The sequence below is a fragment of the Silurus meridionalis genome, chromosome 8, assembly GCF_014805685.1.
Source record: "Silurus meridionalis isolate SWU-2019-XX chromosome 8, ASM1480568v1, whole genome shotgun sequence".
Lineage (NCBI taxonomy): Eukaryota > Metazoa > Chordata > Actinopteri > Siluriformes > Siluridae > Silurus > Silurus meridionalis.
Window position 1 is genome coordinate 19,729,824 of NC_060891.1, and position 24,537 is coordinate 19,754,360.

The 24,537-nt window shown below is 38.1% G+C and overlaps 2 protein-coding genes across 2 annotated transcripts; one reads left to right on the forward strand and one right to left on the reverse strand.

Moving 5' to 3' along the window:
• Positions 1 to 749: 749 nt before the first annotated feature.
• On the reverse strand, positions 750 to 5,038 carry fcf1 (FCF1 rRNA-processing protein). The gene is made up of 8 exons (XM_046855699.1): positions 4,897 to 5,038; positions 4,096 to 4,160; positions 3,885 to 3,956; positions 3,613 to 3,761; positions 3,435 to 3,507; positions 1,438 to 1,525; positions 1,237 to 1,331; positions 750 to 873 (listed from the first exon to the last, which is right to left on the reverse strand). Exons 1-8 carry the CDS (start codon positions 4,897 to 4,899, stop codon positions 825 to 827), a joined length of 594 nt encoding a protein of 197 aa, XP_046711655.1. The 5' UTR covers positions 4,900 to 5,038; the 3' UTR covers positions 750 to 824.
• Positions 5,002 to 21,190, forward strand: arel1 (apoptosis resistant E3 ubiquitin protein ligase 1). The gene is given in 23 exon segments (XM_046855698.1): positions 5,002 to 5,140; positions 6,171 to 6,471; positions 6,921 to 7,089; positions 8,392 to 8,612; positions 8,903 to 8,974; positions 9,247 to 9,473; positions 10,571 to 10,808; positions 11,200 to 11,369; positions 12,429 to 12,609; positions 13,547 to 13,791; positions 13,874 to 13,951; positions 14,040 to 14,181; positions 14,273 to 14,394; positions 14,478 to 14,553; positions 14,666 to 14,743; positions 14,746 to 14,774; positions 15,279 to 15,458; positions 15,964 to 16,086; positions 16,334 to 16,463; positions 16,539 to 16,597; positions 16,957 to 17,046; positions 18,024 to 18,199; positions 19,000 to 21,190. Coding segments are annotated over 22 exon segments (3,057 nt in total). The 5' UTR covers positions 5,002 to 5,140; positions 6,171 to 6,323; the 3' UTR covers positions 19,103 to 21,190.
• The last annotated feature ends 3,347 nt before the right edge of the window (positions 21,191 to 24,537 follow it).

Below are 24,537 nucleotides of genomic sequence, written 5' to 3' on the forward strand. Positions count from 1 at the left end.
CTTCCCAGAGGAATGGAGGGAATTATAAGAGCAAATTGGGACGTGTGGAATGTGACGCTCAAAAAGCACATACCACACTTATGACCAGGTGTCTGCAAACTTTTGGTAATATAGCAAATCTATCTATTCATCTATAAAGATTTAGATACCACACCCAATTACTAAATGCTACTAAATGGTCATCAGCATATGTTCCCTTACGTGAGGGTCCTTTGTTATTGTAGAACAAAAAGTGAAATGAAAATTAAAGCAATATGGCCAAAAAGAAACAACCCCCCAGAACCTTTGTACTTGTATTTAAACTCAAAAAAAATCTGCAAACCAACTAATGCATATTAAACCTTTTGTAAAATCATAACATTGTGGCAGTTAATAAAAAAGTGCACTTTTCCGAAACAGCCTTTATTGTGAAGTCTAAAAGGAATCAGTAATGGTAAGCTTTTTATTAATACTGTCTGCATTTCATGTTGAAAATCACACCACGATATTTAATTACTATTAAATGCACGAGCAGTTTCATTGCTGCTTCACTGTACAAATGTTCTCCAGGTCATTAGGTTGAAGTGGCTTATTAATGTCACAGTGTTCAATTTCCTCCTGGGCTCAGACAGTGAGCTAAACACAGCATGCCAGTATAAATTTCACAAGCAGACAACAGATAATCCACATATTCATACTACTTTAATAAACCCATATAATTGGCAAAAAAAAAAAAAAGACAAGAGAAAAACTAACAAATGTGCAAGATGTTGAGAATACAACGCTCTGATTTATTACAGAATCCAAAACAAGATTGAATAGTTATATATTCCATCATTGCTGTACTATAATCTTGGTGCACCGTAATCATCTGGCATGCGTTCGATGTTATACCTGTTGAATAAACAAATGTAAAAAGGATTTAATATTCGCAATCATTTTCTGTACAAACAGCACTGCTGCATCCTGAGAGTTTCCTTGTATCTACTGAATGTTTGACAGTGTGTATAGAATAGGAAATGGAAAAACTTTACTGATTGGATTCAACAATGCAGTCAGAATTAATACAACTTCTTATTGCACTCTTTATATTTTCCCAAAAGTGCGTTTGTAAAATTTTATTTATCAATGCTCTGAATGATTTTATACGAACTATGCGCCCTCTAGTGTCCAATTGCAACAAGTGCTTCAAAAGATGCATCGGTTTTCTCAGATAAATTGCAAATAAACAATGCAGACGTTTGTTTGCTTGGTTACCTGTGATTGGATATGTACATAATTGGGACTCCTGGAATCTTCCGAATTCTCCTTTTGAGGTCTCTGTCCACTGTGGCCACGATGTAACACTTATGCTAATTAGGAAGATGAAGAAAGAATATTAAATGCTTCTCTTAATTTATTTAATGTCTTTTGTAACAGGAGATGAAGATCAACTGACAGAAGGTGATGCCTCCTTACCTGAGTTACCCTTTGGACTAAACAGTCATCAGCATATGTTCCCTTATGTGAGCATGGCAAGCGTTCAAAACGTGGGTCCTTGGCTATTCTACAAAGAAAAGACAAAGGAAAATGAAAGCCATACGGTGAAACAGAATATATCCACGATATCCTTGCAGTTGTACTAAAAATCAGGTGAAATAATGCATATTACACCTTTCTAAAAAACACAGCATTGTGGCAGTTCAATTTAATCAAATAGGGGGATTTACAGAAGCAGCCTTCATACTGAAGTCTAAAAGGAATCAATAATGGCAACCTTATTATTCATATTGTTCACAGTTCGTGTTAAAAATCACACTGTGTTACGTACAGAATAAAATAACAAAAAATAAATAAAAATAAAAGATGCAGCCGGTGCAAAAACAGTCAGACTCATCACACAAAACTCCCAATAAATACATTTCCCTAAATGAGCTCCTATTATGAGTTTCCATTGTAGCAGCTATAAACAGCTTTGAATCCGACTAAAAAAACTAATAAAACATAACTTTGAAGTCCTTAATATTCCATATATTTGAAATAAGCATCTTCTTAAAGAAAACTTCAGATTTTTTTTATTTCAAAAGTATAATCTATAACAAAGCAAGCGCATTTATCATTAGTCTTGGATTAGGCAGGGCAGCCACCATACAAACCCCTGTGAACGTTACTATAATGATGATAATGAACTACAACGATAATAATATAAACCTGTAATTTAAATGAAAGATGGCACTGTTAAATACACTGAATCAGCACCTCTTGAACAATCCGAAATGAGAATTCACGAGCCCTGTGGTCAGGGTTGGTCAAAGATACATCAAAATGCATTTTAAAATAAAATACCAAATACCTTCACATTAAGTGTATCAAACTACGAAATACAGCAGCCACATTGTGTATTAAGATAAACTACTGTATTTTAAAAACAATAAAAAACTTTTACAAGGGAGCATGAAATTTCTACGCAAACCTTCTATTAATTGGCCTATTTGATCTACTGTATCGATTCACCATTACACCCACTCAGCTGATTAAGTAAACAATGTTGGATAGCGACAGCTTTTCTCTGGTTAAATTACACAAGAAACCTGACACATGCAACCAATTAAAAAATATTATTTTCACATACATGTCACAGGGACATGTATGTGAAAATAATATTTTTTAATTAGGGTACAATATTCTGCAATAAAATATTAATTCAGCAATCGCTGGACACCTATTTGGAAGTAAAAAAAAACTTTTAGCATTTCAACAATTATCATTTCTTTCTTACCGTAGACTCCTTCTTACATATGGATAGATTTTCTGGGTAAACTGCTGAGTAGGCACCAATCAGAGGCTGCATTTTTATGCTGTCATCATGTACACTTCTTACAAAAGTATTTTACAGTATTTTTTTAACTACAAAAAACTATAGGATTTTGATACAAAATATAAAGCCATTTTCATCAACCCTATAAAATACAAATTACAAAATACTTATATTTGAAATACGTATTTGAAAATATCAAATACATCTCTGCCTGTGGTATAATAAAATGTCATTTATATACGAACAATTCAACAAAATATTATGTCAAGAAGTAACATTTCCATACAATAAAAAAATATACATATACAGTATACCGACAGTATGATTGACTGCATATTCCTTGCACTATTCAAACATGTTTTCATGCCCACCTAGGAGACAATTCTTGACTGCAGCTCATTTGATCTCATCTCCATGATCTTATACAATGATCTAGGATGACGCTACCTAGTCGGCATTTTTCTCATTAAGGTAGATTTGATTAAATGGCTGGTGAATGAAGATGTGAATGTGTACACATTATTAATAGTAAAGTTGCCACAGCATTTACAAGTGAATATTAAACATACATTTTATAAAACACGATCACAATATTTTGTATTTTCACAATAATATATTCTGTAAAAGAATTTAAGAATGTGTATCTGCATGTAGTTACCTTAGTGCAACTCTGTATTTCATCCCAAGTTTCTCAAGCTCAGCCATAACACAGTCTGTGATGCAGGGAATACCTGAAGAACACAAACCCAACGTAATGCACATACAGTGCGAGTTTAGAGCGGCCACTGATTCAAAACCAGGCAGTTAGTGAGATAAAAAAGACAGCGATCACTCACATTTAGCATAAAGGCAGTCCATCATCGACTGAACCACATCCAGTTTAGCTTTAATGGAGAAGTTGATGAAGTTTGTGTCTACGAGAACGTGATAAGGAGGGCCAAGTTGCGTGTTGTACTGGAAGAACATACACGAGGGATACTTTGGCCTGCCGTGATAAAAATAGTCACTCATCAAGTCAAGTAACTAATCCAACTGATTACAAGATATATTGGAAAAAAATGTATTTCTTCTTCCATGAAAAGAAATAAACCGCAAATGTTATTCTTACACTTCTTGCTCTTTGATTGCTGCAGGATCTTCTTTCTTCTTTTTCTGTATTTTTTGCCGATCTTTCTCTTGTCTTGTTAATAGAAAATGCAGAAATGTTAGAACTGGCATGCACCGTATGCTTACGTGTCATTTTTACTATTCTGCAAATAGCTATATATGGTATTTTGAATATTTTGTCAGGAAATAGGGTTTTAATGAAATTGACTTACATTCTTTGGTCCTTCAAACTTATCATCCTTTTCATTGAAGCATATTTTTGCTTCTTCTGTTTCCCCTAATAAGATGGAAACACAGCACAAATCTTAACACATTTCACCATATACAATAGAGTTGACTGTTCCTTCATAAATCACATCCTTTTTGAAATCCTTCTAATCACAAAGAGCAAATTCCTGGGCAGGTCACTTCAGTGGGTACTGACAACCACCATCACCATCATCATCATCAAGATAAACCACAGCTACTTTCCAGGTGCGGTTGCAAACCTCTGTCTTTTACAGACTTTTGTGTTGTACACAATATATTCATTTGCTAAAGCTGCACTCTTTACTCGGAAGATATTTGCTGTTACACGTCACTACTGCTGCTGTTCTGTGCAGCTGTACAATTTCAACACATCCTCTCCTTTGCATTTCCAGTACTATTTTTGCACATTTACTTTACTATTTGCTGCCTTTTTACTGCTGATCGTTTAGCCATACTTAACTACAAACATTACAGTGAAATCAGAAATGTATATTAACGATGTAAGTTCAGATGGGAAACCAACAGCAGTAATAGTGATAGAATAAAAATGGGACACCAATCACATTACAAACAGCGCATATCAGATCCCTGAATCGTTTTGCCATATATTTTCTGGAACCATGCAGCAAACACAGATAGCTTAGCAACATTTAGTGCTAATTTCTTTTTGAAAGCAATGTCAAAAAACGTATCATGACGCGAAACAAACATTTACGTAAATATGTTTCATGATTAACGAATGAAAAACGGAAATAACCTCTCACCATGTCGGATTTATCTCTAAAAATAAAATACAGCAGCGCAAAATAAGAAGGAAACCTCGTGTATGTTGACGAAGGCGCGTCTGCGAGTGCGTCATCAAGACGCGACGGCGGGGCACTTCCTCCGCTTGTCAACGGAGTGCTAACGGCTATTAGCGAGACATGGCGAGTTGTGCCGCTCTGTTGTCGGGTATTAAATAGAAATAGACAGGACTTGCTCTTTCGGGTGGGTTCACAGCTCCAGACGGTAAAATATTATGATTTCCTGTGCTATTTCTTTTACATTCAGCTATGTTTTCTTTTCTACTCGGGTTAGCTAGCTGCACGGCTAAGTTGTCTTCTTAAGCATTGGCTTTTTTGCCTAATTAACCGTGACCCGAATTATACGAGAGTATCTATCAGGAATTCATTTATAGCTATTGTTCATTAGCTTTTAAGTTTACTCGTTGTTCAGGGTTTAATATGGCTGACAGTGTGGTGTTAATACTGCTGGGCGAGCAGGTGAAGTGCCACCATGGTTTTGTTCAGCCAGCCATATAACCAGACCCACCTGACTCCTGCCACTCACTGCAATACTTTACTATCTGCACTTGTTATCAGTAGGACTGAACTTGATTTTCAGAAATGCTCCATACTTGAAACCAGCAAGTATAAGTATGGATCTGAGTATGTACTGGTCTGATCCTGGTCTGCAATGCAGGATTAGATTTGACTTTTTTTTTTCTCTTGTATGCAGACCGACCCAGTCCAGATCATAAACGAGAGTAAAGGACACTACCTGTCTTTTTCCTCTCTGCCCTTGTGTTTCAGATGTTTTGCATAAAATTTGCAGTAAAAGCCGACACCAGTATGTCACACCATGTATCAACCAGATATTTAGAAAGAAGTTAAAACGGTTTGTCATCAGCGAGAGAGCTTTTAACACACAAGTTTGTCCAGACTTAAAGCCACAATTTGAATCAAATTTTTTTTTTTTAAAGAAACTAATGCGATCTCCAGTTCCAGTGCCTGGTTGTATTTATGATGTGAAGTAACTGTGCCCTGGCGTGATGGCAGATAATTATAACTAAGTATTCTGCTCATTGGGGTAGCTCATGCATAATGAATACATCTGGATTACACCATCCACCCACCTCGGTGTGCTTTTAAAATATTTACATTACTTTACAAGATACTGTGGTTGCCTCTCACAGACTTGGATTTAGATTTGATAATATTTTCTATCTCTGAACAGAATGTGTGTCGGGATAAATCGGGAAATTGTGTTCCTCCGACAGATTCCAAGTACTGAAGACATCATGTGAGGAAGCCTGAGAAGAAAACAAGTCTTCTGATAATAGCGATATAAGAGAGAGAGAGGGGCTCTGATATGATGTCCACTGTTAATCTCTGAGCCACGCAGAGGTCTGATCGAGGCTGAAGATGGTCTGATGGACCGGCGCTTCTTACTGACATTAGTCTTCTGTTCAATCTCATGGATTTTCTTTTGGGAACTGCGCTGGAAGAAGAGCAAAGAAAGTCAGATTGAAGAATGGCTGCAAGGCCATAGTCTGTCCGAATACAAGCATTTATTTGAAGGTGAGGAATGGTTGGTTTCGGATGGTATGTATCGAAAATGCAGTTACCAAACACTGCTCCTTCCTTTTAGCTGGCATGGTATGGTACAGTATCATTATGACTACATTCTCTGTATCGGTAGATACATCATTATACCAGAAAGTGCATATTATATAAATGTGCATAATTGGATTTTAAGGACTAGTGATGTACAGTAAAGGTACACCACATGCACTAGGGACAAGTAAAGTTTGGTACCTTTATGTCTAAAGAGCTTGTTTGTTGACATCATATCAAAATACATCACATCAGAATTGAATAGAAGTTCCTGGCACTTGTACAGCATGAGATTATAAAAAAAAAAAAGCGAAAAAATCATCCTTAAATAAATTTCAGCCGGAGTCGAATAGTATAGTACTATTGCTCCTCTAATTCTTGCTCTGTATTTGTGTGGATATTTAATTGTGCAGATGTGCAGTCTCTGGAAGAGTTGAGTCTGAGTGTGCTGACTCGCCTGGAGGAGGTGGTAAAGGAAAAGTGGCGCTGGAGGGACATAGCTGAAGCCGACGTCCGCCTGCTGAGAGACTTCGCCTTTCAGGAGTGGCTGTGCTCGCAGAGCCTCGAACACTACTACCACACGTGAGACCAACCATATGTTCAGATTAGTGATTCAAGACGCGCCGGTCCTTATGAATCACAGGAAAGTGACAAGGAAGTATCATTTGTTTGGCGCTCCATGTTGTTGTTGTTCGCATTTAATTCCACAAGAGGGCAGTAGTGCCTGCACAGCCCTTCTTTAGCTGAATGACATTGAGCTCTGCCGGCTGCAGTGTACAGGGTCACTGCAGCAGAGACTGTTCGAGCATTGTTTCACTCATACCAGCTCTGCAGTGCTGCAGCGAGTGCCGCAACCTTCTCTCACACACTCATTGGATACACCATACGTCTTTATTCGACTAATAGTGTAAATTTGTGGATATTTTAGCCACAGGGAACACAGCAGTGGTAGTGCTTATGTATAATCTTACTCTGGTTATATTATGTTTGAGATTATGCGTAATGTTGTGTTTAGATGTGAGTAAATGAGGAATCTAACGCCTAAGACTGTTTGTATTCAGGTTTGTTCAGGGTGCTGTGCTGGTTGTCACTGCCTGCTCCTGTCTTTCCTGTTTGCTCAGTGTACAGTTCTGCTACAATTATGTTACATACGGTGTGACATGAGCCATTTCACCACATTGAGCACATAATGTCGTCCCACACCAGAGTGAGTCGTTAGAAAGTATTTTTCCAAAGATAAACCGTAACGAAGTCTGGAAGCGACACTGTGTGACACAGTGAGTGAACTATGCAGCAGTTTCTGGTGGAATCATTTGATTTGATGGTATATACTGAAGGAAGAAAGAAAAAAAGCACTGGATTGTAAGCCTGCTACGAATGTAAGCCAATCAGTGAGTACCTACGCTGTCATCCTGCTTTGTTTTAAAGTGTCTCCTGAGCATGCTGTCTATGTGCAGATAGAAACGCTATTGTATTGGGTTATTCCTCTTCTGGTTCATAATGGTTTTGCTACATAGATACTGGTATGTTCACTTTTATAGACACATTTAGAAGAGGGGAGTTTTCTTAAAACTCATATCTAAACCCCTCTGGACTACGCTGAAAACCCCTTGGCCGTGTACTTTGCTACAGCTGTGAACACATTAAGATGAATATCTGAAAATCTATGAATCTGTAGTTGTAGGTGCTGAACTGGTTAAATATGAACTTATGTAGATCTTAAATGATAATCGCTTATCTTCTCCCTCTTGAAATGTCATTGAGTGTAACATAATGATAATGTATAACAGGAACACTGAGCATTTAAGTGTTAAAAAGCGGTCGGCCATTTTGCCAGATGTACACTTTGTAACTAAGCATTGCTTCACTCTCTTTCCTTGATAGTCTGAAGACCCTGGGGTGCACTAATCTGGATGACCTTGCTCAGTTTGACAGCCAGCTTCAGCTCTCCCTGGCAGCCTGGGGCTATTACTATGAGGACTACATCAAGCTGTCCACAGGCATAAAGGTCCTCCAAGCATCCCGGGGTAGCAGAGACCAGGACTATGAGATTCAGCTGGTGCACAGCCTTGCTGAGAGGCGCCTAAATGAGAAGTGGTCCATCGGTGAGTTCACTGGCGTCAGAAAGACTCTGTTAGCCTCAGGTCATTCTGATGTAATATTACATCGATGGCTTTGTGTTAGAAAGTTATGTCAGTTATGTGAGGTCACCACACCCTGACGCCTGAACGTGTGTAGGATGCTAATCTTTAGCTTGGCGCCGTTCCTCTCGGCTGCTCACACCCACTTTACTTCTTTCAGGGGAGTGAACTTGATGATTTTAGGTGTGAATGAGGCCAGTGTTCATGATTATTGTGTCACAGGATTACATCGTCTTTATGGTTTCTTCTTTCAGCTGGAGCGCTGATATTCGGCTGTACTGTTGCACTGTGCTTTCTGATAAGGGACCTCATGTTTTACGTGATTGGTGAGTTTTTGCCTTGAAGGAACACCAATAAAATAAAGTGCCTAGAACGTTCGAAATTCACAAAGGCGTATGATGTTATTTCTGCAAGGTGTATTCTGCCTAAACAAACAAACAGCTGAATCATTGTCAGCCTTTATGATGCATTGTAAATAATTTTTTAGCACTTATTGTCTTAGTAAGATCTCAAAGTGTTTATTCATTATTTTTTTTTTTTTATATATGAATTTGTTCCTATTGAACGTAATGTGACTGAAGCGCTCTACCATTTTTAGGTGGAATAACCGTTTCCATCATCGCATTCGTCTTTACCATTAAGTTCCTATGTGAGCTCGCAGCACGTGTGGTCAGCTTCCTGCAGAATGAGGACCCTGGGCGTCGTGGCGACCGTAGCATTTACGACTATGTGCGAGGGAACTACCTGGACCCACGCTCCTGCAAAGTCTCCTGGGACTGGAAGGAGCCACAGGAAGTTGGCCAGACCATGAGCTTCCGTGTGCAGGTATCATCAGCACTGCTACGTCATTATGTTAAAAGTGAGCAGGCATTGTGGATTCAATTTAGTTTTTCAACTGCTAATGCAAAAAACTATTAGTTCATGACACGAACAGATTCTTTGCGAAGAAGACACATTGGTTTGACTACATTTGTAAAGAATGTGTTCAGGTCATCAATAATTTATACGATTATTTACATTAGCATTGAATTGGGAATCTCTCCCTATTCGTTACAAAAGGGTTATTAAACAAAGGAAGAATCTTGTGGTTGCTTAAGTATTCACCCTTCTGGTTTAATACTTGGTATGTAGTTACAGCTAAAATTTTTCAGGACTGTTTTTATCAGCTTTGCACATCTGGATACTGAGAACTTTGGCAACATGCTCAGCACAGACAGACTGGAGAGAGATTGTTGGTTGAACAGAAATGTTTACGCTTTTAATCCACACCATGCTGTAAATACGGCCACCTCTCCCACCATATACACGCTTTTTTTCCACTTGAGCTAAGAGCTGCTTTGTATTATATCAAATAGTCTATAAGTCAAAATCAGCAGGGGAGTTTTCATTTTGCGAACAATACACGGCATAAACCCCAAAATAAAATATTCCCACTAGGCCATAAAACACAAACAGAATAAACTTGGACAGTTAAAAAAAACAGGGTATTTATATTAGCGAGGGTTGGGTAGGCATGCTCTTGTTTGTTCAAAATTATTGTTGAATATGTAGAAGAGGAAAGCCAAACAGCCCCAACAGCGTAGAATAGATGTTCGTATTGCGAAATCAATGTCTAGGGATAAGCATAAGACATAAGTCTTCATCAAGTAAAGTCAAGAGGCTTTTATTGTCATTTCTACTATACACAATGGTACACAGTAAAAACGAGACAACGTTCCTCCGGAACCCTGGTGCTACACTAAACAACAACATAGAGCTACAACACAACACAAGCTACATAAAGTGCATAGAGTGTAACCTAGTGCAAACAGTGCAGACAGACAACACAAGACAACACACAAACCCAATATAACGCTGTACAGTTCTTAGATAGTTTTTAGAAAGTATCTTATAATATGTTAATTTTCTGTCTTTCCTCCTAGCTCTTCTATAAAAATGGCCAGCCATTTCCAGCTCACAGACCCGTGGGTTTGAGAGTGAACATCACTCACATAGAGCTGGCTCTGGACATCCCTGTCACCCAGGAGATCCTTCAGGAACCCGAGTCCAACGTGGTGAAAGTGACCTTCACTGTGCGCAAGGCAGGCCGCTATGAGGTGGCTGTTAAACTGGGGGGGCTCAATGTGGCATACAGCCCCTATTATAAAATATTTCAACCAGGTACCGTGACTCAAACACAACATGCAGTTCTAATCATGCCTATTATCTAGTTTAGCTCTGATTAAGTTTCCCTTCAGATGAAAACATTATGTAATAGAGCTGATGTTCATTTTCCCCCATTTAGTCAAGTGTTTGTATGAGTTCTACAGAGTTTCCAGAACTTTCATCTTGTTAGTCAATTGTGTTTATGGACATGGTGTACTAGAGTGCTAAAGCCAGTTTTAAATTCAGCTCTATTCCATATTATTTAAAGAAAAGATTGTTGCTGTCTGTCATTTTGACTGATGTGCTTGCTTTGTTTGTATATAATTGCACTTTTGGGCTTGTTTCTTTCTGTCCTTCATTGATTGTTTTGTCCTGAATCAAATTTCATGTTGTGTGTTTGTTACAGGCACGGTGGTGCCATCCAAAACAAAGATTGCATACCACTTTTCAACTCTGGTGCTGACATATGGTCAACAGCACACACTGCAGATCGAACCTCGAGACGAGTATGGCAACCCTACCAGTAACTCTGTGTCTCTCGTGGATGAGGTCAACTACAGTGTGCATATACACTCGGTAAGAGCTCTACAGGATAAATCACAGCGAGCGGTTAAATCATGATTAGAACCTGCTTTTTGTTGTAAATTATAAATGTGAGAGTTTCACAAAAATGGCAATAGAAAAGCTACAAAAACATGCACAAGCATCAGTCATAAAGAATACTGATTCTACAGGGTTATTCAAAAAGAATTGAACCGATTTTATTATGCCATATTTTATTAACAATAATACACAACTCCAGCCAAGTCACAAGTATTATACTCACAATCAACTTGGATAACTCCTTTTTCAAATAGTCAATGACTCAAGCACTCATTCACTGACGATGCTTGAGAACTGAAGCAATGAGTCATGATATTGGTTCATTCTTTTTGAATAACCTTCTATAACCCTGTAATTCAAACTGACCCAACTCTATACCCACTCACCAACTTTTACTGTAGACAGTGGACGCGGTGGACGAAGTGAACAAACCATGTACTTCAGTTAAATTAGAGATACACTTACTTACAAACGTATTTTCTCTCAAATGTACTCAAAATGTATCCAATGGCTGATTGATATCTAGTAAAATGATCATGAGCCCAAAAATGCATTTTCGACTACTTCAGAAAAATCACGCAAATAATGCCAGGAGATTCTTCCATCATTTATTCCTCTCAAAATGTTCTGCTTACTGTTGAACTGATGCTGAACTGATGTTCATGCTAAGTAGATACCACCAAGAGGCAATCGAAAATAAGTTCAAAACAGAGCGCGCTCTACTCTGATTGGAGCCTCAGTTTTTATCCACTCATAAATAAAAAGGAACGACTGATTTTGCAAAATGTAGATGAGTAAAAAGTAAGATATTTGATTTTTGAAGTGTAGTGAAGTTAAAAGTCTCCCCAAATGGAAATATTTCAGTAAAGTACCGATAAGCATAAAAGCTTCTTATGTACAGTAACGAATTACATTAACTCCATTACTGTACATCACTGACTGTAATTATGTGATGTTTGATGCAATAGAATCAGAAACAGGTAGGTAGCACACTTTCTTTTTTCAGTATCATGTATTTTTTTGACTATTTAGTTGGGGACTACGGAGGAGGACAGTTCTGAAGATTTCTACAGCACAACCGTTTGTTGTAATAAGCCACAGTGTCAGGTTCTGCTGCGCCTCACTCTGAAGAAAAAGGGCTGCTTCAGGGCACGAATTACTTACAGGGACCAGCCTCTCAGTAATGGAGAGTTTGACATCATTGTGCTAAGTGGTAAGTTTTTCTAATATCTTCCTTTTACTTCTGCCATTTAACAGCAATACCTTATACTGTTTTATATCAGTAATATTTGCACACGCCTCCTTTTATTGAATCCCAAAAAGCATGGGTGTTGTCTTTGTTCTCACGGTTCGGTTTTTTACTGCCGAGAACACAATTTTAGTTTCACTTGGACTATAAAAAATGTTTGTTACTGTGAAATTGATTTTGATTATTATTATTGAAATTTACTTTGACATTTGGCAGAAAAAAAACTGCCTGTTCTGAAGTGTAGATCATCGCTTATGTGTTCGGTTTTCTTTAAGCATTTATTAAGCAATAGTGCATTATAAGAAAATAAATTGTCATCCAACAATAAAACTAGCAATATAACTGTGTGTAGAATTGGCATTCTATCATCTTTTTAATATTAGTGATATTTAAATGAAAGGATTGTATGCATCAAGGAACACCTTTCCAAATTCCTGACCAATCAAAAAAGCTTCTACTTATAAAATAAAATAAAATAAAATAAAATAAAATAATAATTGGGTCCATGAGAATGAAACTAACTAATTAAAATATATCATATAAAATATTTGATCCAGACTTAAACAAACACACTAAGCCATCAAAGTTTTGCTAGCATTGATCTGGATTTATGCTAGTGCTTGTTATCTTGTTTCAAATTGTGTGTGTGGTCATTATTACATCATTACATGTACAGTATATCTTAAGGTTATCTGTGCTATACTTAATGGGACAGAAAAGGCCTTTTGCAATGCCACTTTTTATTTAATCTTTCGGTAGAGTTAGTAATTCCTAATGAACTATTGAATAAAGAATGCAGCCAGGAGCAGACTTTCAACTACAAGTTATGGAAAAGATGCATCTAATCATTTGTTTGTCTTTTATAAAGTTTACTTGATGTCCTTGTTTGCCATCACCTCAGAGAACGAGAAGAACTGTGTGGAGAAGAACGTATCCACTCCAGGAATTAGTATCTATTTTGAGGCCTACCTCTATGGTACAGGGAACTATAGCAGTTCCACCTGGCAGTTCCCAGCGTCCTCTCTGCTCACGCCACCACGACGGCCATCGATGGGCGACGATGAGGAAGAACACGACTCTCCAGTGGAGGGCCAACCTGAGAAAGTCAAGAAACCAAAAAAGGTCTACTGCTACATATCACCAAAGGTCAGTGATTAATATTAAGGTTGGCAATGATGGTAATTTTCTTATATTTTTTTATTCTCACATTTAATTTTTTATATTGCAGCAATTCTCTGTTAAGGAGTTTTACCTGAAGATTATTCCATGGCGCCTTTTTACTTTTCGTGTGTGCCCAGGAACAAAGGTAATGTTGTACTAGCAGCAAATACACAATAATAATAACAACAAATATTTAAAAAAGGACGCTCATCACTTATACACTTTCCTTTTAGTTTACGTACCATGGGCCTGACCCAATCCATAAGTTCCTGACGCTGGTGGTGGATGATGGGATCCAGCCTCCTGTAGAACTTAGCTGCAAAGACAGGAACATTATGGCAGCCACATTTATTCGCTTCCTGCACAAGAACATTGGTGAGTTTTTGAAAAAAAAAAATATGCAGCTGAATCTGCTCAAGTGATGTGGATGAATTGCTCTTGAACGTTTATTTTCTCTGGATGTTAGGAGGCTCTGAAACATTTCAGGACAAGGTGAGCTTTTTCCAGCGAGAGCTCCGGCACATTCACTCCAAGAGACCTCGTATTAAAACCTGCCTGAAGATCAGCCGCCATTCCATCCTCGAGTCTGTGAGTGGCCTGAGCTGCTGGAGCTTTTCAGCGCTTGATGTGTTCCTGTAAATATTCAAAACTGTCTTTTTTTTTTTTTGCAGTCTCTAAAGGCCACCAGAAATTTCTCTGTGTCAGACTGGAGTAAGAACTTTGAGGTGGTGTTTCAGGACGAAGAAGGTTTGTTTTTGTAAATCAAGCACTATTATGTTTCATGAATGTTATAATCCTGTACTTTGTAGTTCGTATTTTTGTAAAGAATATATAAATTACTTTTCTTTTTTTACTTAAGCTCTGGACTGGGGCGGGCCGAGGCGCGAGTGGTTTGAACTCATCTGTAAGAACCTGTTTGACACTAACAACCAGCTCTTTACCGGTTCAGTGACAATAACCAGGGTCTGGTAAGCATCAGTTCTTATTACCTCACTGTTTTCTTGTTTGCTTAATTTTTTGGTGCAAGTTGCTATTCTAGTGTGCTGCTCAGCTCCATGATTTGTTTGCCCAGTAATTACAATAAAACATTAAAGACAGCGTAATGTAATGAATTCTTCACAGCAATATTTTTTTATTGTTTTTTTTTTTGTGTCCATATGTATAAATAGCACTCTAGAAGAAAAATGTATTTCCTAAGAATTTAATTGCATAACAATAAAATAAAAATGACGTATTTATATGATATGGTCATGTGACTTCCAAATGGTCTACAACAAGCTCAATCTTAAAATAAGGTGTATGTGGTAGGGATGAATTTTTTTAATTTTTTTTATATGCCTTCATCATGAGAAAACTCCCTGTGATATATAAAGATTGCTTACAACTTATGACTAAAGATTACTCTGTGTGTGTGTGTGTGTGTGTGTGTGTGTGTGTGTGTGTGTGTGTGTGTGTGTGTGTGTGTATGGCAGGTCCACCCTAATGCAGATCGTCCTGCTCACCTGAGGTTGAAGATGTACGAGTTTGCAGGGCGCGTGGTGGGGAAATGTTTGTACGAGTCAGCTTTAGGAGGAGCCTACAAGCAGCTGGTGCGAGCCAGGTTTACTCGCTCGTTTCTGGCCCAAATCATCGGCCTGCGCATGAACTACAAGGTGCTACATATCTCTTATTCTGCAACGTTTATACATTTGAAATAATATTATTGGTAATTCACAATTTTCTGTAATGTGAAGGTATTTAATATATATTTGAAAGGAGTCTCTAGTGTCAGTATTGTGTAACAGTTAGAGATTTTCTATTAGGTGTTTACATTTTTTGTAGTAACATGTTTACAAGTAACATATTTAGAGTTGTTAACATAAGTAAAATCAGGAACTGACATACACGCACACACACACACACAACACATATGTATGTATGTATGTGTGTGTGTGTGTATGTGTGTATGTACTGTATGTATATTTATGTATGTAGATATAGATTTTTTTATTTTTTTGTTTGGACACAAAGTTTTTGTCATGGTGTTTATTTAATTCGTATTAAAGTGCACAGTGGATCAGTCCTGGATCAACTCGTTTATTGTTTCAGAACTAAAGCATGTTTGTTTTATTTTGTATTATGCAGCTGACTGTTTTTAATTACTGTTTGTAATGGCAGTATTTTGAGACGGACGATCCAGAGTTCTACAAAACAAAAGTCTGCTTTATCCTAAAAAATGACGTGAGCGAGATGGACCTTGTATTTGCCGAAGAAAAGTACAAGTCAGGACAACTGGAAAAGGTGATACATACTCAATTATATGACTGCATTATGACATTGCTATGTTGTTCCAGCTTACAAAACAACAGGCAAATGTTTTTACTTAAAACATAACTGATCGTTTTGACCCTACTGGTGTGAAGGCAAAATCAAAGTTGTATGGGTGAGAAACAGAATTGGATTGATGTTCTATAGACATGTATATTTTGGAGATGTGATTATAGCTCTGTTTATTTTTGACATTTGAACATATTTTCTATCTTCCCAGGTGGTGGAGTTGATATCAGGTGGTGCTCAAATCGCTGTGACTAATGAGAATAAGATGCATTACTTGAATCTGCTGGCTCAGTATAGACTGGCCAGTCAGGTGAGAGATGAAGTAGAGCACTTCCTCAAAGGTATGAGCTCTTCAAGCTGTGGAGTGTGTTACATGAATTTGTTCAGATCTAACTGAGGTGTTTTGTCATTCTTAGGATTAAATGAACTTGTTCCTGAGAACCTTTTAGCCATATTTGATGAAAATGAGTTGGAGGTAAGCCCTGGCTAGCTTTCTGAAAGAGTAAAAGTTTCTAACTTTTAAAAAAAATTTTATTGCATGTTAAAGCTACACAAAGACCTGTAACTGTAGTATATGTTCCAGACCACCAGAGTACACATTTTGTTTCACTGATATTATTTAAATGGTGTCTATAATTTACATTTATTTGAGCCATAAAGCATTTCAGAATGAGTATGCATTCTTTTGAGTTATTGATTAATAATGATAAAACCCAGCTATATTTAAAAAAAAAAAAAACACATCTCGTGGCCACTATAAGAACACCTGCATTGTTGAGCTGATTCACTTTTATTTAACTGTGCATGATTTATCCATGTGTTTTGCTTTCACAGTTGCTGATGTGTGGTACTGGAGATATCAATGTGCAGGATTTCAAAGCCCATGCTGTTATTGTTGGAGGTTCATGGCATTTCAGAGAGAAGGTGCGTTGCTAAACATGTATTTGTGCTCTCAAATATGCAGCATTCAGTCCCTGGTGCGTTTCCCCCTTGTGGTGAGTTCACATTGAAGTGCAGAACAAAACAATCTGCGAGTGGTGGTCTCTTTGTGCTTCCAAACAAACCCTGGTGCAGTTTTAATGCCTTGATTCAGTACATCAAACCTGCTGTGGATTTTGGGTTGTGGGAAACGTTTTTTTGATATGCAAGCTGCAAAAGTTAGGCAGAATGGTAAAAACGTGTGCCAGAGGATAGAACTGAAGAACAGAGGTACATTGTCTTCTAGCTGTCTCAGCCAAAGTGTAGAAATAATTAATGATATATTTAAAATATATATTATATTATATTAATTGTTACATGTTAAATGTTACATATATATTTCCCTTTATTACATATAATGGTTTTCATCATACAGTAAATTTTTTGTCAGAAAATTCATCATAAATGAAAGCCTTGAGTCCAGGACTCCTTTTTCCACATTCACATCAATAATATTTAGGCTTTGGTTTATTTACATATGCGAGAGACCTAAACATGTACTCGAGACTAAACAACACGTGAAAAACACATAAAAATGACTTTCATGGTGCATGTCTAAATTTGATAAAGTTATAAAATAAGATATTGAACATTTGAAAATATGTATTTACAATTACATTTCAACAGCCATTTATTTACCGCATACTTCATTTTAAATGCGTAAACATTTCCCGGTGGTCTAGTGGTTAAGATGCAGCGCTCTCACCGCTGCGACCAGGGTTCGATCCCCGGTCAGGGAACCATCCCCAGCCACTTTCAGTCCCAAGCCCGGATAAATTGGGGAGGGTTGCGTTAGGAAGGGCATCCAGCGTAAAAACGTGCCAAATCAAACGTGTGGAGGATCCGCTGTGGCGACCCCTAACGGGAGAAGCCGAAAGAAAGTTTATTACAAGCAGAGATTAATTTGGGCTGTGTGTGTGCAGGTGATGAAGTGGTTCTGGGCTGTGGTGTCCTCCTTCACTCAGGAAGAGCTTGCACGTCTCCTCCAGTTCACCACCGGCTCTTCTCAGCTTCCTCCTGGTGGCTTTAACACACTCTGCCCCTCCTTCCAGATTATAGCAGCTCCAACACAGAGCACGCTGCCAACTGCACACACCTGGTGAGTAAACACAAATACACATGCACATATACACTGATCAGGCATAACATTATGACCACCTGCCTAACATTGTGGTGGTCCCCCTTTTGCTGCCAAAACAGTCCTGTTGAGCATTAACAGCATTAACTTCTTCAGCAATTTGAGCTATTGCAGACCGGGAACATCCAACAAGAGCTGCAGTTTTGGAGATGCTCTGACCCAGTCGTCTAGCCATCACAATTTGGCTCTTGTCAAACTCGCTCAAATCCTTACGTTTCCCATTTTCCTGCTTTTAACACGTCAATTTTGAGGACAAAATTTTCACTTGCTGCCTAATAAATCCCACCCAGTAACAGGTGCCATGACAGAAATAACCAGAGGTTGTAATGTTATGACTGAACAGTGTACATATAAATCATCCAATTGACATGTAATGAGAATGGCGATTTAATTGCAGGTCTGTGACTGAAGTATTACAAATTTAAACACCCACATTATTCAAGTCTGCTTAGTGTCTTCATTTTGTTTTTTTGTGCTGCACTGCACTGTATTTTACTCAGTTTTCACTCTTTCCACATCTTGTTTCTGGACATTTTTTAAACATTCATTTAAAGAAATAAAAAAATTACTATTATGTAGTAGTTTTTTTTTTTTTTTTACGAACAGCCAGACCATGCCCCTGGTTCATGTGCCTTGTGCAGCAGGTGGCGTAATTTTAAAAAGTTTAAACAATTTCCCAGCTCCTGTGAGTATTACATGAATCTTTTTGCTTTCCTTCAACATGTAGTAATTCCCATCTAATGTCTTATTACCTCCTCTAGTTTTAACCAGCTGTGCCTCCCTACCTATGACTCCTATGAGGAGCTGCACAAACTGTTGAAGCTGGCCATCAGTGAGGGCAGTGAGGGCTTCGGCATGCTCTGACCACACACTGGCTATGACTTTTGGATCCGTTGAATGAATTCCTTTTCTTTTCTGTGTCTTCTCTCCAACGAGTGAGCTGCATTATATGAGCCAACGCACCTTTTTATCCTCCAATAACAGCCATTTTAAACCGAAGCCCACACAGATGTCCAGATTTTTTCTCTTTCAAGCAGGACCTTCACATGATCTTGAGTTGCCTTTGGCTTATTCCACTGGATGCTGGAGCTATGTAAATATGTAAATCTTCAACTTTTTTGTACTGTTAAAAAAAGGAAAAATGAATGAAGGGAGAATTCTGTTGCATTTTATTCTCAATGGTACATTTGTTACATTTTATGTTAGTTTGTCCAGTCAATAAAATGTGTAACACTATTATCACATTTGGCATTAACGGACCTGGGAACATCCACATGGAGTGTAGCAGCCTATAAGATGTGTGGATCTACCACACACACTGCACTTTGGCCTTAACCATTCAGGGAAGGTTGCACACACACACACATACACACACATATATTAAGTTGTAAATGCCTTGTGAAATTTAAAGTTGAGATGCTTTTTGAGTCTCAGTTGACAATTTTTTTGGTATGTTAATATTTCACATGTATCACGTAGCCTGTTGTAACACTGTTCAAATGTGTGTGACTCGAAGAATCTGCATTGTAAAATATGAGGATGATGAAGAAGAAATGGGGGAGGAGCTCTGGGTTAAACAGCTCATTGCTAATTACAAATCTCTGGGCAACATCTATGCATTTTACTGTGAACCTAATTTACAGAGCAGCATCAGAGTTATGTAAAGTTTTTGTTAGCTGTATGACAAACATTCTCATTAGGGTGAGAGAAAATGTGTCTGTTTTTGTAATATTTTGTTTTGTTTTTTGTTATATCTGACCTTAATTTATTTGTAACTCATTCCCGTTTACCCAAAGGCTCTGTAATATTATATTTGTCTTTGTTAAAACGAGTGTTATACAAACCATAGAAGTTAAAAGTCAGATGACTGAATTTTGTCTTTAGTGTTTCTCATATTGCAACTAATCCTCACCTAACCCTCACTGTTTCCAGTAACCTGGACTGGGAAAAAATGCTTATTTAATGTGTAATATTCATAACCTCAACCCATGTATTTAAACAATTATCAAACTTTATATCACAGAGATGAATGCTTATTGAAGAAAAGTGCTGTTGCAACGTTTGGAAGGTTCCAGTGAGTATATAGGTGCAGTTTCTCACATAAGTAGAACTTCTAATGAGTGCTTTATCCATTGCATCTTGAGATTTCATGTTAATGTGGGTGCTCATTTACAAAGTCTGCTGTCAAAATGTGTCTTAACATGGACTGTCCATTTGCTCATCCTATGTAACTAGGCTTCAAGTAAAAACACAGCTGCTGTTAACGTTGGCGCTAACGTCCGCTTGAATAATTCATAAAGAATTGTGCCGCACAGGATGCATTTTAACTACGGATGCTGTCCGTTTTCAACTCTGAGTCACCCTCCACCCTTTAATGGCACAATGAAACTTTTCATATGGTCTCGTTTTAGATATCGTGTCCTTTGACCTTGGATGAACAACACAGCCGTGGAAACTACAGGGTGTGTCCTGACTGAGAATGAAATCACTGCATATGGGTCTGGCTGCATATGTTGGCCGTGGCTTACGGTGATGACCTCAGTCGTCATCTCATTAAAGCAAAGTGGCTGTGATTCTGTCCTTCATGCCAGTAGACCTGCAGGGGCAAAAACGAGACACAAGCGTGACCTTTACCTTCGTTTAGGGTTATGCTGCATCCTGCTGTTTTTAGCTACCTTTAGGTGCAGGGCATTTGAGTTTTCTTACTGGTTTAAAGATGTGAAATGATTCATTATAAATGTCATGTGTACATAATGTAATATAGATGCCAATGGCTTGGGATTGATTTATTCTGGGTTTTTCTTGTGTGTGAAAAGGCCAATCTGCTCTCACCTGCAGTACTGCCGTACAAATGTCTGTTTTCCTGCACTGTTTCGATGGCTTATTCGTTTGTTCTTTCGCAATTTTTTCTTATTTATGTGAAAAAATTAAAAAAAGTGGGACAGTCATTCACTCCTGGATAGCTTTTTCTCATTTTTATTGTGGTGTTTGCATATATTTTACATTTGCATTACAGTGTAGATTAATGTTCTATGTATATACACTGATCAGGCATAACATTTATGACCACCTGCCTAATATTGTGTTGGTCCCCCTTTTGCTGCCAAAACAGTCCTGATCCGTCAATCATTAATCGCAATCTAAGCTACAGATGCTCGTCTCTGGGATCCAATCATACAGTTCAGCCTTCACTTTCAATGTGCATCAATGAACCTCGGCCACCCATGAACCTGTCGCTGGTTCACCACTGTACCTTCCTTGGACCACTTTTAATAGATACTGACCACTGCAGACCGGAACATCCCGCAAGAGCTGCAGTTTTGGAGATGCTCTGATCCAGTCATGTAGCCGTCACAATTTGGCTCTTGTCAAACTCACTCAAATCCTTACACTTGCCCATTTTTCCTGCTTTGAACACATCAACTCTGAGGACAAAATGTTCACTTCCTGCCTAAACTATCCCACCCATTTACAGGTTCCATGATGAAGAGATAATAATAAAGAGTTCTCACAAGGTCAAGAAAATATGACCATATAACTCTAATCTTATCATCTCTAAACTGTCTACTTGTTAAGTTTCGAATTGACTACAAACTTTTGTCACTTACCTACAAAGCCCTAAATGGTTTGGCTCAGCTGTATCTATCCAGTCTTCTAACATGCTACAATCCTCCATGCTCCTTGAGATCCCAAAACTCTGAACTTCTAGTAGTTCCTTGAATAGCAAAGTCCACTAAAGGTGGTAGAGCATTCTCACATTTAGCTCCGAAACTTTGGAATAGTCTTCCTGACAGTGTTTGTGGCTCTGACACACTTCTCCCAATTTAAGTGCAGATTAGCAAGTCCTACACATAACACACATCACATATCATAACATTGTGCTCCAGTACATCTGACCGAACCCATTATAAACTTGTGCTTGTTGATATGAACAGCAGCTACGCTAATTCCACCAGCTCCAGTCGTGTCCCACCTCATAAATATTGTGGACCTTTAATGTAGATGCTGACCCCGCAAACATCCAAAACCTTCTACGAGATGTACCAGCCCCATTTGGATTTCACTTCATGTAGAGTTTGGACATAAGCCCTCTTTGAGACTTTAAAGACTCTGGCATGGAGAAGCTGGTGTTGGATCTATAATGATCTCAAATCTGCTCACGTTAGTTTTCACTCTCCAGTGTTCCGTATTGTTTAAAGACTATAATCACACTCTTTATCAACCAAATGAGGATGGGTTCCCCTTTTGGGTCTGGTTCCTCTCAAGGTTTTTTTCTCATAACATCTAAGAGAGTTTTTCCCTGCCACAGTCGCTACGGCTGCTCATCAGGGATAATTACACCTCGCTCACCTTAACTGTTAAATTCTGTAAAGCTGCTTTGAGACAATGTCCGTTGTAAAAAGCGCTATAAAAATAAACTTGACTATTCACTTTGCAGGTCACAATGTTGTGCCTGGTCAGTGTATACAGTATGTATGTTGCCATTGGAACCAACATGGACATGGTCAAAGCTGTGGGATTTCAAGATTTGCTTGTTACAGTATAATTAATGGAAAGTGTTTTTTCTTAAATTATTCCTTCCTTCCTTCATTCATCTTCATGCTTAATGCCTGGTCAGGATCATAGTGGATCTGGAACTTATTCCAGGAACACTGGGTGTGAGGTGGAACAGGGCACTGTACACACTCATTCATGCTGTGTTTTCCTTGAGGTGGAAGGAAACCAACAAGGATGTTAGAAGACCATGCATGGAAACTCCAATCATTTGTACTCAGGATTGAAGCTGGGACGAGTTGTTGAGATGATTTAGCAACTGTGCCACCTTTACTTTACATAATGTAGTATTTATTGTATTACACCATAACCTGATGACCCAGCAGGTGTTTTTATATCACTATGTGGAGTTTGCATGTTTTACCAAAGCCGTTCAGATATAAAAAAAAAATAAAAAATACGCACTGTGTATCAAAACATAAAATATGTGTAGTAAGAAAATACAATGGAAAGAAAAAAATAAGACACTACTATAGAGAGTTTCAGCCTCTAAAACAGATTGGTTGTAGGACGTGTAATACTTCAGCCGTACTCATGGGGGCAGCTGTAACTTAGCAAAGCCAGAGATGAAGGACTGGAGCTTCCACTTCCACTGACCTCACAGTTCACACACCGTTAACTTAAGTCATAATGATGGTACATTCCCTGATGTTGACAACGTTCCTAACCCACACAACTATACCGACAATTCACGCTGCTAACAGTAAAACACTGACTCATTCATCAGTTGGAGTAAACAGTGATTTCCTATTACTCATTCCCTAAATTAGATTCACTTGAAAAAAGGCATCTATTGGTTGATAGCATAATGTGTTCTCTCAAAAATTCCTTGGAATGTTTTTTTCACCAGTGCAGATCTGGTCGGTTTGTATCAGTTACACATTATGCTAAATTATGACAAGATGGGACGAGCATGTGATTCATCCACATTCTAGTATATAGTGCTTTGTAGTTAAATAATTTGTGTGTGGCGTTTTTTCTTTTCTTGTGAAGTATGTGCACATGATAGAGCGTTAAACTCATTTGCTGATGTACTAAAAGCATGGGCTCTCCATTCCTACTCCTTCTCTCTCACACACACACACACACACACACACACACACACACACAGGCTTTTATCTTCATATTTCTTTTTCTTGCTTGTTTAAGCACTTTTCTGGCTCTTGCCTGAGTGTGTAACTGATGGAATGTTCACCTGGCCAGGAAATAAGGTGTGTGTCTCATGTCCGCTGTCAGTCATCACCCAGCCTGTGCGCCAGTTCGGTCATGCTGCAAGCATTAGAAACAGTAGTGCTCACAATCTAATATTTCTTCAAATAGGTATCCTATCTGAAAGAAAAAAAATCCTACATGAGCACATGTTCTTTTCCTGGCTGTTACTATATAAGGCAATGTGTCAGTTCACCTTATAAATTTGTTATCCAATATCCAACTACTATCAGAATAAATCATTTCTTCTCACGTTTAGTCTTTGAGAACTGCACTGGGTTTAATTGAGTACAAAGTTCATTCATGATCTGGTCTTACACAGTTATTACAGTAGATCACTAAAGTATTACCATTTATTGTTCTTTTTTCTTTGAGGTCTTAACAATACAATACAGAGGATCAATGCATATGATAAATAATTTAGACAGACAGACACAGACCGACAGACCGACAGCCCGACAGACAGACAGATAGATAGATAGATAGATAGATAGATAGATAGATAGATAGATAGATAGATAGATAGATAGATAGAA

Excerpts from the sequence above, each read along its gene's own strand:
- fcf1 (XM_046855699.1), bottom strand. Across the intron at positions 3,957-4,095 it reads AGTTTGAAGGACCAAAGAAT|ACAAGAGAAAGATCGGCAAA; the intron begins GTAAGTCAATTT and ends TCTATTAACAAG. Across the intron at positions 1,526-3,434 it reads AAATACAGAGTTGCACTAAG|AATAGCCAAGGACCCACGTT; the intron begins GTAACTACATGC and ends TTTTCTTTGTAG.